The following is a 15,086-nucleotide window of genomic DNA, read 5'->3' as shown; positions in this document are numbered from 1 at the left end:
TTTTCAGTTGGGGGAAAAGCAACCTCCAAATTTAGAGTTTTATTTATCTTTTTTTCTTTCTTTTTCTAACAAACTGAAAAAAATTCTGTCTGTTTTTCGCTAGCAATTTTGGAGAAAAATACGTGGGGTAAAAAACAAGGCAACCTTGAAACACAAGTCATGATAGAGAAAAATAAGAAAACATCAAGATTCTGAACTCCAAAGTACTGGGGAAGCTGATACTATTTTTCATTTATGATCTGAAATGCTTGTAGCCCATTTTTGTCAGACTTGGGGTTTGCCCAAAGATGCTCAGCAAATAAATTATGATATATATTGATAAAAGGAAACCTCAAGCAATTCACTGCACCATGATGTCAGGCTTTAGATGGAGGAATCACTGTGAAAACTGTCTGTTTCAAAAAAAACCCCCAATATTCCAGGTACAATGATAGTGTCTTAGAGGTGCCAACTTCATATTTCAGTGGGGTGACTTCAGAGTAAATGTGTCAGTTAGGGTTATTACCATGAGCAATAGTACAGGGAATGCAACACTCATACCTACGGAGCACTAGATTCTTTCTATTTTCTCCTAAGCATCAAAGATGAGAGTTTATGTGCTTCTAGCTTTCTGTAGGATCAAAAGGGAATTTTCTTTATTCACTTGATTGGAGGCAAAACAGGCTATTGTCTGAAAGATTTATCATGTTGTCTGTGTCGCTGATAGCCATTAATGGAAACATCAGGACTGAGTGGAAAATCAGCTGTAACTGATGTTGGTCACTATGTTAATTTGATGAAATAATAAAAATAATCAGTAAGAACCAAAAACCAGGTAAGACGAGCATTTGCATTTCCTCTTGGCTTGAAGTTTGGTGTGGATTGTTTTGAAAATTGCGCTGTAAAAGGGAGAGAAGAAGGATTGTGCCCTAAAAACCACTGCCACTGAGCTTGGGTTTTGGTGAGAGCAGATGTGAGCAGCGAGTCCTCTGTTTCAGCCCCAATTTGCGAACTGCCAGGTACCCGCAGGCTCTGGTGAAGTCAGTCACACAGTTCCTGAAAAACTGAAGGGTCACAGGATGGGGTTCTGGCTTTTGCTAATGTAGTCAGTCCAGTAAGCTCAGTTTTGATGCCATTGCATTTTATTTGACACTAAACTAAAACAGCTGTTTGCAATTAACACATATAAAAAGAACAATAACAAAAAAGCAGCCTGCCCTTCCAGCTCTACACATACTCAGTGCAAAGAAAATCACCAAGTTCTGGTGAATTTCCTTCCCCGTGCTCTAACTAAAACATCCAAAACAATTGATCTTGCTGAAGACCAAACAGAAAAAAAAATGTTTATCGTTCCCCAAATGTTTCTGATGGGCAGCACTGACTGGTTAATGGAAGATAAACGTTGCTCCGGGTGTGTGCACAGGCAGGACTCTCACTGCTGCAGAGCTGATCTAAGCACAAAGTTAAAGGGAGTCGAGGACCGGGCGATGGCTGTTGCTGCGCTGGGACGGGATGAGGTGGAGAGCTGGTTTCTTACCAGGACTGGGATCCAGGGCAGCTGGCCCACCCTCCCATTGGGAACAGTGAACAAGGAGCTTGTAAAATACACAGACCAAATGGAAATGACCCCTATTGACTGAAACCAGCTGCATGTCAGACCTCTCACTGTCTCTCTTGATTTGCTATCTCAAATAAATGGATGTGGTAGAAGGGGCTATGGAAAGAAAACAAAATAATTTATTCTCCTTGAAGTCACGCCACACTAATAAGCCACAGTTTTTACAGCTGAAAAAAAAAATGTTTATTCGCAGATTAAGTTTTTCCCTCCTTTTTTCTTTTTTGGCTTTGAAAGTCTGCAGTTTAGAATAAGACATGCTGTAGTTCACTTTCAGAGGTCTTTGACAAATATGGCATTGGTAGATGTTGTTAGGTATTCATCACATAAAACTGCTGGCTAATGAGAGCTTGGTTATTTTGCATTTTGATTCAGAAAACAAAGTTACAGCAGCTTTTGTTGGTGCTTTGGCTTAGATCTGCATGGTGGCTCAGCCCCATGGAAAAGGTCTTAGTGAGTTTTGAAGAATGACATGCAGAACGACTTGACATTCATGTGTTGTTTTCCATATTTTTTTCTAATACACTCCTGGGTAACACCTGGGTTATTCTGAGCATTGTGAAAAGCTGCTTGCAGTAACCAGGGTAGCACTTTAATTCAGAAACATTAAGGACGACAGCTGCTTAAATCCTCCATTTTATACCCAGGATGGGTTACTGCTATTGATATTAGATTGAGCTACATTCTGACTTTAAGGATAAAGAAGGAGATCTTTAATCTCCTCGATCCCTTTTTGAGAAGATCATCAGGTTGTGACACATGCTGTAGTACGGTCACGGTTTGATAGGTTTTCTTAAGGAAACTTCTTAAAAGTCATCAGTCTAGTCTTCCTTCATGCCTGCTGAGGCAGTGATGTGTTTTGCAACAGTTTCTTTTCTTTATTTTTAATGTCTTGTTCAGCCAATTGATCGTTAGTGAAATAACCCACCAAATTTGGATTAATGGATCTATTAGAATGTCTCAGTGAAAGGACCTTCGTGATATCTGCAAAAACAAGGGAGACACAAAAATTTGAGGATGACACTTTGAACTGACCCTGTTACTTCTTTTTGCCTTCCACAACCTTGGTTTTATTCCTCTAATATTTGTCTTTATTTTTTCTCCTTAAGAATTTATTTCTTCCTCACTCCCGGGTGCACAAACACCATAGGGCAGCAGCTTTGAACACAGGACCCTTTACCTGTGGCCTTGCAGTGCAGTTGCACAGATAGGTGCTATTTCAGTATAAAGTAGATTGAAATTCCCGTCTAGAGGTTCTGAGTGTCCTGAGTGTCACTCTCTTTGCTTTAAAGACAAAACCAAAATGCAGTTCAATCTGTCTATTGCTCCTCCACTGGCAGATTTTAGCCATGTTGGTTTGTAGGATCTTCTGACTATCATCTGTGACCCACAGATATTACTATGGGGAAAGGCACACCTCTGTTCCATGTACTACTGCTGTTTCTTGCTGGCTGTTGTATAGGTGGCATCTCTTACTGATGAGGTCTCTGCTATTTATTATGTCCTCTGGTTGGATAATGAATTATGAGCTAGTTGATGGGTTATTTCAGATCATGCTAATCTGGCATCAGGTGATGCCACGGACCTCCTTCCTTCCATTTTTGTCTTACCATTTTCTGCTGACTAATTGCTTGTATTAGTGACAGTAAATCAAGCTTACACTGACTTCTTCAAAAATGTAAAGAGTTAAAGAGGTCTTGGGTGGCTGCATGTGAAGAACATTCTAAATTGGGCAAGATGCAGAACCATGGATACAAAGAAGGCTTCTATATGTTTGGAAGGAGCAATTCTAGCTGACATCTGTCAGGGTCTATCTTTGGCACACTCTTCTAGCATGCCAGTGATTTCACTAGTTCAAGGGTAGAATGACACCAGCAAGGTGTCTGTATGCCAGTACAGCTCACAGCTTTGGGACAACTCTGTAATTGCACTAAAAGGGTACCTTTTTTGTTCTGTATTTCAGCTATTGCCTTAATACACAAGGGTTATATCCTGCAGTCCAAAATGTGGCAGCCCTTTGCATTGTGCTTTGGTGTGTTCAGGTAAAAGTGAATGAATCCCATTGATATTAAGGAGAGTTTTTCCCTGGTCAGGACTCCGGGGCCCAATCTTCTAATACCACAAAACATGAGGGGTACAGAACAGTGAGAGAGATTAGAATCTGATAACAACACAGCAGACTTTCCAGCAAAGAAAGAGGATCAGACCCTCATTATTTTCCTGTCTTTCTGATGAAGGAACAGGTTGGGTACTGGTACAACTGTAGAATATATTTGAGCCTGAATTTAAAAAAACACATCAATGCAATATATTTATCAATGAGTCTTTTAAAATAATATCTGTAGGAAAAAAAAAAAAAAGAGAGAAAGAAGGGAACTTTGTTTCACCTTTATTTTAATCAGATATTCCTTTTTAAAAGTTGCAAGACTACAAGCTTGACGAAGCTAACACTACTGAGCTGGCCAAAGAGAAAGGATGAGAGCCAGTTATTTTTCCTCAGCAGCACAGTAGGAAATGTGTAACTGTTAAATTTCAGTTTGAATGTTTATATCCTTACATATTTACAGTGGAAATCTAGATTAGAACCCAAGAGCCCAAGAATATGTTCTTTCTCAAACTGAAATAAAATGCCTTTTATCAAGGGAACAGCAAGAAAAAAACTAAACAAATCTCAAAACACAGGACAAGGCACCATTTCTACAACAGCAGAAATCTGATTCTGATTGCTCAGATCATCATGTGTGAATGTTGAATTTTCTGCCTTGTTCTGTTCCAGAGACTGAAGGCAGCACTGACTCATCATCCTGCCGCCATGTCAAACGGGAATATGAACACCATGGGCCACATGATGGAAATGATGAGCTCACGGCAGGACCAGACCCCACACCATCATATGCACTCACATCCTCATCAGCATCAGACACTGCCACCTCATCACTCATACCCGCATCAGCACCAGCATCCCGCACACCATCCTCATCCTCAGCCTCATCACCAGCAGAATCATCCCCACCACCACTCTCACTCGCACCTTCACGCACACCCGGCACATCACCAGACCTCGCCGCACCCCCCGCTGCACTCAGGCGGACAAGCACAGGTAGACCTTCATGCCATGTGGCATCACTGACTTTTCCTGTTCTGTGAAGTTAAAGTCTGATCCTTGTATTGTTTCTTCTTGCATGCATGTCTTGTTAGATACAAGTCCCTCAGGCTACTCATAAATGTCTGCTATCGATGGTAGGGAAGCGCAAACTTTATTCAGAAAACAGGATGAAGCAACAACTTGTTTTGCTGCTTAATTTGCTAGACATTTGTAGTATCTTTATAAGGAGCTCCAGTGTTTTTCAGTGCTCTAAGCTCTGCATATTGCCACAAATCCTTTTATGGATGAGGTTTATTTTGGAGATTTTTATTATGTGTTGCTTAATGTGCTTGAACCCGAACTTTTCAGGCCAAGATTTAAAGAACTGTATGTGTTCTATGTGTGTGTGTTCGAGACTGGAGATAGAGGTAGTTCTAAGGTATGATACACTGGCTTAGAGGAAAAGAAGAAACGATCCAGACCCTGTGAAGGGGATAGCAGCCCCCACCTGCAGAGTGTGAGAGAAGGCCAAAATTAACTGAAAGAGAGGGCAATAGTTGGTGGATCTTGTAACAGGAGAAAAAGATGGTGAAGCCAGTCCAAGGAGAGAGATTTGAAACAGAAAGGCAATTTTGAATTTTATTCAAATGATGAGAACTCAGTGAAGGTCTCCACTGAACAAGATGGAGGTCTCAATTTTTGGACCAGGTATATCGGCTGCAGCAATTTGGATACTTCAGTATCTGAATTGAATGTTTCTTGAACCAATGAACTACTTTAGCAGAGTAATTTTTAAGAGGAATTCTATTAATGTCTTAAGACGATAGGCTTCTGCATCACGATCGCACAAGAAAAATAAAGCTCTGGGGGCAGTGACTGTAACACGTTAGGTCTGGGGAGCAAATTTAAAGAAGACAAGCAGGCAGTGCACAGAATGAGGACAAAGAGGAGTGCCAGCCATAAGAAGTTCAATCTGTGAAGTATTGTGTTGCTTGCAAATACCTTTCAGACAAGCTCTTAGAAAACATTAAAGAAAATGAGAGGATTTGGCTGACATCCCAGTGTCCCACAACATTAACTATTTACTAACATCTAGCTTTATTATTGCAGAGGCTGCAAGCACATGGGATTTCCCTAAAGCATTTGCTAATGTAAAATGAATTGTCAGCTTTAGAGAAACAGTCTAAATAAGAGAGCAGCAGACTCCCCTGTGAGAAGATGTCCAGAGCTTTCGTAAGTTTAGTTCAGTTTTTACTTTGTGAATTCAATTATTTTCCCATCTGTTAATGAGTTATTTTCCTTGGAGTTGTTTAAAAACTCCAATAAAGAGAGGTTATCTCATAACAGAGAAACCAAAAGCAACCTGATGGCTGTCTTGGAGATCTGTGAGAGAGTAGGGATAAAGTTGTGTTTAGCAGACTGAGGACTCCACGGATGAGATGGAGGAAGTCACTTAACCTCTCTGAGGCTTTTAAGACAAGAGTAGTAGTACTGACACCTCACTGAGGGGTTGGGAGGATACACATGTTAATGCAGGTGAGGGAGTTGGATACTATGGTATGGAGCACTGCTGCAAAACATGCATATTACCACTTTTGACAGGTGAGGAGAAAGCAGCTACCAGGGAAAGCAAACCTCATGGTTTTAAGGGTAACATCAGTGAGTCAGTGGCCCTCCTCTGGACCCTCTCAAGCAGGTCCATCTCTTTCTTACACTTATTCCACTTGAGACAGCCTAGACCTCTTGTGCTTTGTATTCCCTGTTAGCTAGGCATCCCCAAAGACTTGCAGGTGAGCAAGAAGTGATATGGGCACTAGGGTAGGTGGGTTGACTGGCAGCCACAGAGCTCTGTCAGATTCACCCTGTGTCCCAGCACCACACAGTCTCTGGAGCCAGGCCTGTGCAGTCAGACGAGCTTTGCCATGCAGAGAATTTCACTGGAGGTAACAGGCCCCATCAGGGATCAAGGAGGACTTTGTCTTGTCCATAGGTGTAAGTGTTACCAAGAGGATGGGAACAGAGGGTGATGGAGTAGGAATTCTAGGGTTGGCATCTTGCTGCACGTCTGCTCCCGTGGTGCGAAGGCAATAGTGATTTCTGAACAGATGCATTAGTGGGGAGAAAAGAAGGGTAATAACCACATGGTTATTACTTTCTAAACTCATCCATAGTTCCCATGGTAATGGCCTCTTTGGGGGGTCAGATTGCTCCAACAGTCGTTAATTTTATGGTGCGTTTTACTAATTATTAACCTCCTTATTCTTCTGAGCCAGATTCTTTCATTCAAAACCACCTGTCAAATGACAGCATGGTCCACGCTGCTGTGAGCTGTGTGCTCCTATGTCGAGACTGTTGTTATTCTACACCACACCCTTCTGTAATGTCAGAATTCATTTCATGCTTTTCAGCTACCTTTTTGATGCACAGGAGCCCAATGAATTATGCTTTCGTAGAATGAATGAATGGGTATTAGTTTTGTGGTAAGTTGCAAAGAATAGGGAGAAATATAGGATCAAGCATAAAAGTAGAAATCACCTTCCAATAGGAATGTTTCTGAGAAATCAAAATATTTTATCAAGTCATAGCTATGTTGCCTCAACTACTACAAAAATTATACTATTATTCTTGTGTTGGTCCCATGAAGGTTTCTTCATATCAAACTTACCAGAGTGATAGCTTAAGCAGAGCGGGGGTGTGGATGTTGTTCCATTCTCTTAGCTGTCCTACGTTTGTCTTCATTATGGATACATGATTAGCATCCTCTAAAAAAATTAACCTCAATTTTAATATATGTTCATTTTCTTTCTTATGTCCCTAGGCAGGACAGCGAAATCCTACTAGAGAATGATGCTTAGACAGTTACTAAGGTATAGCCTAACAGATTTTAGGGTTAAGAGCTATCCAGTAAGAGTCAGTTGATTATCCCACATGTCATTATTAGTGATGTAATGGCAGCCTTTATAATTAATATCTGCCAGAGATGGAGAGAAGATTTTGTTGTTCTGAAAACGCCCTCTGACTGCCCAAAGACTGACTGCTACATTGTAAAAACAAAATGACTCACTAGTTATTCAGGAGAAAATGACCATATGAAGGTGAAAAGAAAAAAAAAAAAAAAAGAATTGTATAGTAACCTTTTTCTGCCTGTGTAGCAGACCCCACTGAGAGAGTTAAGAAACAAGAATTTTTAAAACTGAATGAAAAAGGAGAGAAATGGGTTAAGGAAAGCTTTTAGTGTCCGGAAACATAAATAACAGATGTCTGAAGTCTGGAAAGGTGTTGTATGTGAGAAAATGAAAGGCCTTTGATGAGATGTTGACATTAAAAGGTATCTCTGAGGCCTTGCCCTCAGACATACTGCTAAAGAGGTGGCGTGCCTGGCCCTGGTGGACAAGAGCAGCTGGCATCCCACAGCAGTGATTTCATGGCAGCAGCCTGGGGGTGCTGGTGGGGATGGAGGCTTCGGCTGGCGGTCCTGTATGGTGCTGGTGGCTGCAGCCACTGCACCTCCCGTAGCCCTGGGACTCCAACCCCTGGCGTGGACAGAGGGTTTGAGATTTTACCAGCAAACATACAGAGTTAATACAAGCTGAAATTTTAAAAATCAGTCAGAAAGTGCAGGGTGGCTTATTTATTTTTAGAAGGTTGGTTTTTTTAAACATTTTTCTGCTCCTGCTAGAGAGATTCCCTGACTGTGCAACATAAAGATGGGAATAATTCAGCTTTATGCAAAAAGCGTTATCAGATGCACAGAATAATTACACATAAAATTGCCACTTTAATTGACACAAGTCAGCTGGGGGATGGAACAAGCTCTTCTTTGCACTTTGTGGTGAGATTCTAGACAGAAAAGCGACCTTGCAAGACGATAGTATCATTTTAATTGAGACAGACAGAGGTGTTAGGCAAACACATGTTAATTGCTGCAATTGAAATTCAGGGCTCAGCCTGACAAAGTGCTGAGTACGTCCACTCCCTGGAGTCAAAAGGAAGCACCTTAGAGGTTTGGGTCTTTGCCAGAACAAGAGGGTTAATTCTGAGTCAACAATTCAGGTTTCCAGACTTTTCCAGACTGTGCCGGAGCAGCGGCAGCAGCTCCGGCTGGGCACAAGCAATGGGACCTCTGGGTTGGGCTGAGCGCTGAGTGCAGTCCAGAGCCCCGAGCGCACTCCAGAGCCCCGTGGCCTGTCCAGAGAGGCAGGAAAGCTGTCCAAAAGCTTGCTATTCCCAGGCAGCTGAACGTTAAGTCTGATGCTTGTTCTTGATAGGGACATGGGCATGTGTTTCATGTGCCCAGGAGTCATAGCACAGACTGCGTGGGGCTGCCCCCACCACATGCCTTTTCTGTAATGGCACAGGCCAGTTACTCTCAGGAGCAGGATCAATATTATCCTGCACTTGAAAAAGCATAAATACAGATTTTTCCATAGTTTTGTAGCAGCGGGGCTGGATGTGGTGTGCCTTTACTGTCAAAACCAGGCTACTCAATATAAAGGAGGGTAGCATCTACGGGTGTCAAATGGAAGCACCTGATAAGGGAAATATCCCTTCTCCACTCAGTGCAGGGACGCCAAAATGCAAGTTTGAGTTCGGATACCTAAATCCCTTCTTTTGCCAACAGCTGAGGGGCACAAGGTCTGCTGGCCTTGTGTGATCCCAGCCTGTGGCTTCCCAGCTCAACTCAGGTGCAAAGAGTGCAGCACCTTCTGTCTCCAGAGGCAGTAAAAGATGAAATAGAAATGTCCTAAAATTTTGGAGGCAATTGGGGGAAAAAAAAAGAGAGAGAGCTAGAAATAAGGCCACTACAGTCCTCTGCTTTGATTAAAACAGTTGCTGAGAGAAACTTGACATTTCAGGTTTGAAATAGGTGGTGGCGGAGAAAGTACCTAAGTTAATGTTTTTAATAACTAACTGTAAGGGGGAAAATATTTTCCCTACTAATATTGAGAGGATCATTTCAAAAAAATCTCCCCATGGTAAGGATTTGCCAGCAGCTAATTTCAGTGGCATCTGGCACAGCTTTTTGACTTGTGCCTGTTGGGGAGCAGGACAAGCATGTGAGATTTCCCTTGCCATTTCAGCATCCCCCTCTGTAACTTCACCCCCTCACCGCCCCTTGCCAAACCTCTTCTTCCCCGCCAGGTTTCGCCAGCAGCGCAGCAGATGCAGCCCACGCAGACGATACAGCCGCCGCAGCCGACTGGAGGTCGCCGAAGGAGGGTGGTGGATGAAGACCCGGATGAGAGGAGGCGGAAATTTCTGGAAAGGAACCGAGCCGCCGCCACGCGCTGCAGACAGAAGAGGAAGGTCTGGGTGATGTCACTGGAAAAGAAAGCAGAAGAGCTCACCCAGACAAACATGCAACTTCAGGTGCGAGCCACTGTCTGCACCCCCGAGGACACAGAGGGGCTCTTTGTGCTCAGAGGGGCTGGCGGTGCCGACGGGCCCTCACCGCCTTTGGGCTGCCCCCGCAAAGCCAGCTCCTAGCGGGAGTGTGGGCATAATCAAAGTTGATTAATCGAGATGTGTGTGCTTCAATTAAAGAAATAATTACATTTTAGCAGGATAAGCCAGGAAAAAGCTGTCTTGGGATTTAGAAGCCTTCGCTAGATGGAGTTGTATTTATTTTCTTTTCTTGTCACTGCATTTTGTGGGGATTTTTTTTGGAAGTGCCATTAACTCAGCTGTAAAAGACTTTTTTCAGTGTAGGGCATGTAGCTAAACCCCCATCCAAAGCCAGAGAGATAGGAGCGTAAATAGATCAGTCTACCAGTAAAGAAAATGAAATTAATAGATGAAAATACCCTGAATATGATAATACAAGCCTTTCTTACAGTGCTGCCCTTCTTATGATGGACACGGTACTTCTACCCCATCCAGAGGTGTGCCCGTGTGCTGCCAAGGGCAGAAAGACCATTTGTTTAATGGCACTCCCCCAAAACATGCTTCCCCAAAACACAGAGGTGTGAGCAGCACCCAGGCGCCGGCTGTAGCAGAGCTCTAGGTGTCACGTGTAGGTGACAGCAGCCCTGACACTGTTTCCCCGAGTTGGCAGGCTGCCATCTGCCCCCACGGGTCTGGCCCCTGTGTTCTGTTGCAGAAGGCCAGAATATTTCCAGAGTGGATTAAAACATTGCCCCAAGTACCTCTGGTGCTGTGAAGTTAGTTCATTTGCCAGTTTATGTCACCAAATCTGGAAGCCAAATTGTCTTCAGAATAAGTTAAATGCTAACATAAATGCAGCACACAAGTACCAAGCGCCACTTTTCCTCAGTTCTTCTGAAGTTATGGAGCAGTTTCTGTGGTTTTGGGTTTAAACTTTGCAGAAGAGCCTGGTTTAAGCTTTGTGTCAAACCAAACCATCTCTTTCTTTTCTAGAATGAGGTTTCCATGCTGAAAAATGAGGTAGCACAGCTGAAACAGTTATTGTTAACACATAAAGACTGTCCGATAACAGCTATGCAGAAAGAATCGCAAGGATATCTAAGTAAGTAGCTGGTATGTTTGCACTGTCTCCATACACCTCACAGGAAAGCAAAGTTTCCAATTCTTCCCCTTCAGAACCCCTTGTCAGTCATATTATCACTTGAACCTGTCTTCTCAAACATCGTCTGAGCCATCCAATCTCCTGCCCTAATTTATCCAGCCTCGCTCAAAACTGAAACTGCTGGTTGCAGCTCACACAGCAGAGCTAGCTTTTCCCTCCCCTCCCTTCTGCAAGGAGATGCAGATGGATGGACGCTTGCTCCCCCGTGGAGGATCCTGCTTGAACTCACAGCTCCAAACCTGCAAGAGTCCTCCTGGGCACAGCACTGCCAGCACCTTAAAATAACTCTCAAAAGGAAAGTTAAAAAGAAAAACATTAAAGTCCCCTCCAGCAAAAATGGTACTGTGCCCTGACCGTGGTGCAGACCAGGCGTGGTGCAGGTTTTCAAGGTTTGTTAACTCTTTTTTGACTCTTATCTTTCATTTTTCCTTTTTTTTTTTTTTTTCCCCCAAAACCTCATCTAATGGAGACATTGAATCAATTCTGTCTAGTTGATGCATTTTAAGAGAGTGGTAATTTAGGGACAAAGTCTTTGCTTGGCTCTAGAATGGCTCAGAAAAGCCTCAGAGTTAATATTTGCTAGATTGCGGCATAGAGCCCATTTCTGTCTCCTCTGCATCACTATGCATCTGGCTCTTTAACAGTACTCCAAGGAAAAAATACATAATTGCATTACATGCCTATCAACTGTTGCTTGAATTAGATTTTCTGTGCTGCAGTGCACTGTACTCCAATTTTTATTCCTTCTGGAGCAAATAAAGCATTTAAGCATCCCAACTGGTTTTATAGACCTTAAGATATTGGACTTTTTATCCCGACATTTTTTCATAATCATTAAGGTCTTGGACTTTTTTCAAGGTCCCAACTCCTGAATTCAGAGAAGCTGGCTTAAAAAAAATACGAAAAACTGCAAAAGGTCAGAAGACACAACATGCTGGATAACAGTGTATTTTGAAATCCTGGGACTTGTGCATGCCTCAGGTTGTTAGTATTGCTGCCATAGTAGCATATCCCTTTTCCAGGAGTGTCACCCAGCCTGGGCTTGTTAATTCGGATGGAAAAATGAATGTGTGTTGTCTCTGTGCCCTCGCCCCCTTCCCAGGTCCCGAGAGCAGTCCTCCCGCGAGCCCGGTCCCAGCTTGCTCCCAGCAGCAAGTCATCCAGCACAACACCATCACAACATCCTCCTCCGTCAGCGACGTCGTGGGAAGCTCCACTCTCACCCAGCTCGCCAGCCACAGAACAGACATCAACCCCATCCTTTAAAAGTGGTTGATCAGAAACTGCTAGGGGAGTGTGGTAGCGTATCAAAGCGTCCTCTGTGCTAAGGACATTTGCAGCCGTAACTCAAGCCTGGAAGATTCCTCAGTTCTTGAAAGACTTTGGCTTTCATTTTTATAGTTATTAAAATGTCTTTTATACTTAGTTACATAAAAGGGAGTTATGCAATTAATATGCTATCAGCTTGAGAAATGCTTTGGTGCTTTCTCCAGTTTTTTTGGTACCAGTTACTTGTTTATAAACCTAACCGTTTCTGTACATAGTCATGTTTCCTTCTCACCAATCTAGCCTGAAGCCTCAGAAATACAAAGTTGTGTTAAACTGCAGCTTGTTAGCCAATGTGAGGCATGAAAAGTATTAAACAGAGTCATATGTAGGTAACTAGGAGTAATTAGGCTATAAATATATAGAGAGGGCATCTGCTGACAGCATAATAAAAAATGAGTTAGCGTTGTGCTATCAGCAGACCCCATCTTGCATTCAGAGCCTCTTTCAAAGCGGTTATATAGCATGTGGCTATCAGGACAAAATCAAGCCCAAATAACGTGCTCTTTTGTTTAGCCCTCCCCCTTCTCCTCTCTCCCCTACCCTGGCCTTTTTCTCCTCCAGTTATTCTTACACCTTCCTTTTCCCTCCCCAAACCCTTTTGATCCCCTAGCTTTTTTTTTTTTTTTTTCCTTTTTTTTTCATTCCAAGGCTTTCTCACTTCCTTCTTTTTTTCTCGAAGAACAGTGATGAACAAGCAAAAACTTCAAGCCCACCTAAAAACTGTTGGCGCGGCTGCTGCTTTCACTAGCTTATCACCCACAGCTGGGCTGTGCTGAGCGTTTGGCTTTTAAAAAATAGAAATGCTCCTGATTTAGTGTTTTTAATAAACAGCAAAAGGCGAAAGCAGTGCACCCCCAGGTGAAGCAGGATTGAGAGCCAGCTGTGTTGATGCTAGCAGTTCCTGTAAGCTTCTGTGGCCCAGTAGAGGCGTAGCAAGCAACACCTGAGAATCACAGCAATTCTTTTGCACTGCCAGTCATTAACATAGAAAAATCCATGTAGTATATAATAATTTGGAAAAGTTCTGTTCCCTAGCGCGGTTGCGTTGTTCTAGCAATGAAAGCTAACAGCCTCAGGTTTCATGGGCTATAAATGAGAAATAAATCAGCGTAACGGTTCTGACCGGTTGGAAAAATGCCATTTTTAATTCCCAGGGAGAGACCTGCTCTCTGCAGGCATTCCTTTAAGCATCCACAGACTGATCCTGAGCTGGCAGACAGCAGTGTAGCTTCACTGACTTCAATGGCACTTAATGCCCGTTTACCACGGGTAAGGAATTGTCTCATTAGGACGCTAAATAATTTTTAGAAGGCATGCAACCGCTAAAATGTGCTACAAGAATGGCAAATCCCAGGGCACTCTGGATAAAATTCAGTCCTGCAAAGAGGGTCTGGAAAAAAGCCTTGTGCCACAATTAAGGTTTTTGTTTGGACTCTGGGCCTGCCCCTCAGCAGGACTGATTTGCATCCCCGAGTGGTACCAGTGATTGATGGGAAAATCAGACTGAGATGATGCCAGTTAATTACGCTGCCTTGCTGTATATTGGGACCTGATTTTGCTCTCAAATCTGTCAGCAGCAAAACCTCCCGCTGCTTACCCAGGGAGCGCGCTCTGAGCTGGTGATAAATGTTCAAACATTTTGAGCTACATCTGAAATAGCAAAAACTAACTCACATTATTCCTGGCAAATCCTCTAGCCCTGTACACACTTTGTTCTAAAGTGAAGTTCTCCTCCTCAAAGACTGTGTCTTTGATTTTTAGAGGAGTCGTGGGTTTTAAAAGGTTGTCTCTTCTCCGTGCAGGAGGGAGAGTGAAACAACTGAAGCATGAGGCACTGTAAGGAGCAGGGCCTGCCTGGAAGGGAAAGCAAAATTCTGAGGATCATTCATTTCCGAATTAGTTCTTATCTTAGTAACTAACTTTTTATCAGTATTCTTTTCTTTAACAACTCGCTTTCCATTTATGCAAATACATTCAAAAGAAGATTTTTAATGTACAGTGTAAATCTTGACTTGATTATATAGTCTAAGAACCAAAAAAATTACGAAAAAATACAGATGTAAAGGATTTTCTATTATATTTTAGACAAACATATACTTTTAAAGTCTTTTAAATACTGAATCTATAATTTTTTTTTTAACCTCCAGTTGTAATACCTAAACGGTTTTGCTTCATCATGGCTCCCAAGGGAACTTTTTTCAAATATGCAGTTGAGCAAAACCTTCCAGCTGAGTATCCACAATGTAAAAAAACCCAAATAAGCATTTCCCCTGTGTCTGAATTTCATCATTCACCATGAAAAAGAAAATGCCATCGCAGGGTTAATTTTAAAAACTTTCCCTCTATATGGGTAGTACTTAAATACATTAAAAAATAAAAATCAAAGATGTTGGTAATATTAGAATACCCAGTTGAGTTACACTGCACTAGAATTACGGTTTAGCTTCATTTTATTCAGTCTCCTCAATTAAAATATTTAGCTGTTAAACTGAAAGCCTCTACATTAAAAAGAAAAAAAAAAAAAAGAAAAA

General features: G+C 42.4%; 1 protein-coding gene across 2 annotated transcripts in view; it reads left to right on the top strand.

The window, feature by feature from the left end:
- Positions 1 to 13,148, top strand: part of CREB5 (cAMP responsive element binding protein 5) — a 212,335-nt gene extending 199,187 nt beyond the window's left edge. For both annotated transcript variants that reach the window (XM_026842837.1, XM_026842838.1), the window contains 4 exons: positions 4,371 to 4,694; positions 9,822 to 10,049; positions 11,058 to 11,166; positions 12,329 to 13,148. In XM_026842837.1, the coding sequence (XP_026698638.1) occupies positions 4,371 to 4,694; positions 9,822 to 10,049; positions 11,058 to 11,166; positions 12,329 to 12,492 (825 nt within the window). In that variant the 3' untranslated portion in view covers positions 12,493 to 13,148. The remainder of the gene's footprint in view (positions 1 to 4,370; positions 4,695 to 9,821; positions 10,050 to 11,057; positions 11,167 to 12,328) is intronic.
- The last annotated feature ends 1,938 nt before the right edge of the window (positions 13,149 to 15,086 follow it).

This window comes from Athene cunicularia, assembly GCF_003259725.1.
Source record: "Athene cunicularia isolate RWA chromosome 2 unlocalized genomic scaffold, athCun1 chr2_part1, whole genome shotgun sequence".
Lineage (NCBI taxonomy): Eukaryota > Metazoa > Chordata > Aves > Strigiformes > Strigidae > Athene > Athene cunicularia.
This window is presented reverse-complemented; position numbering and strand designations above follow the sequence as displayed.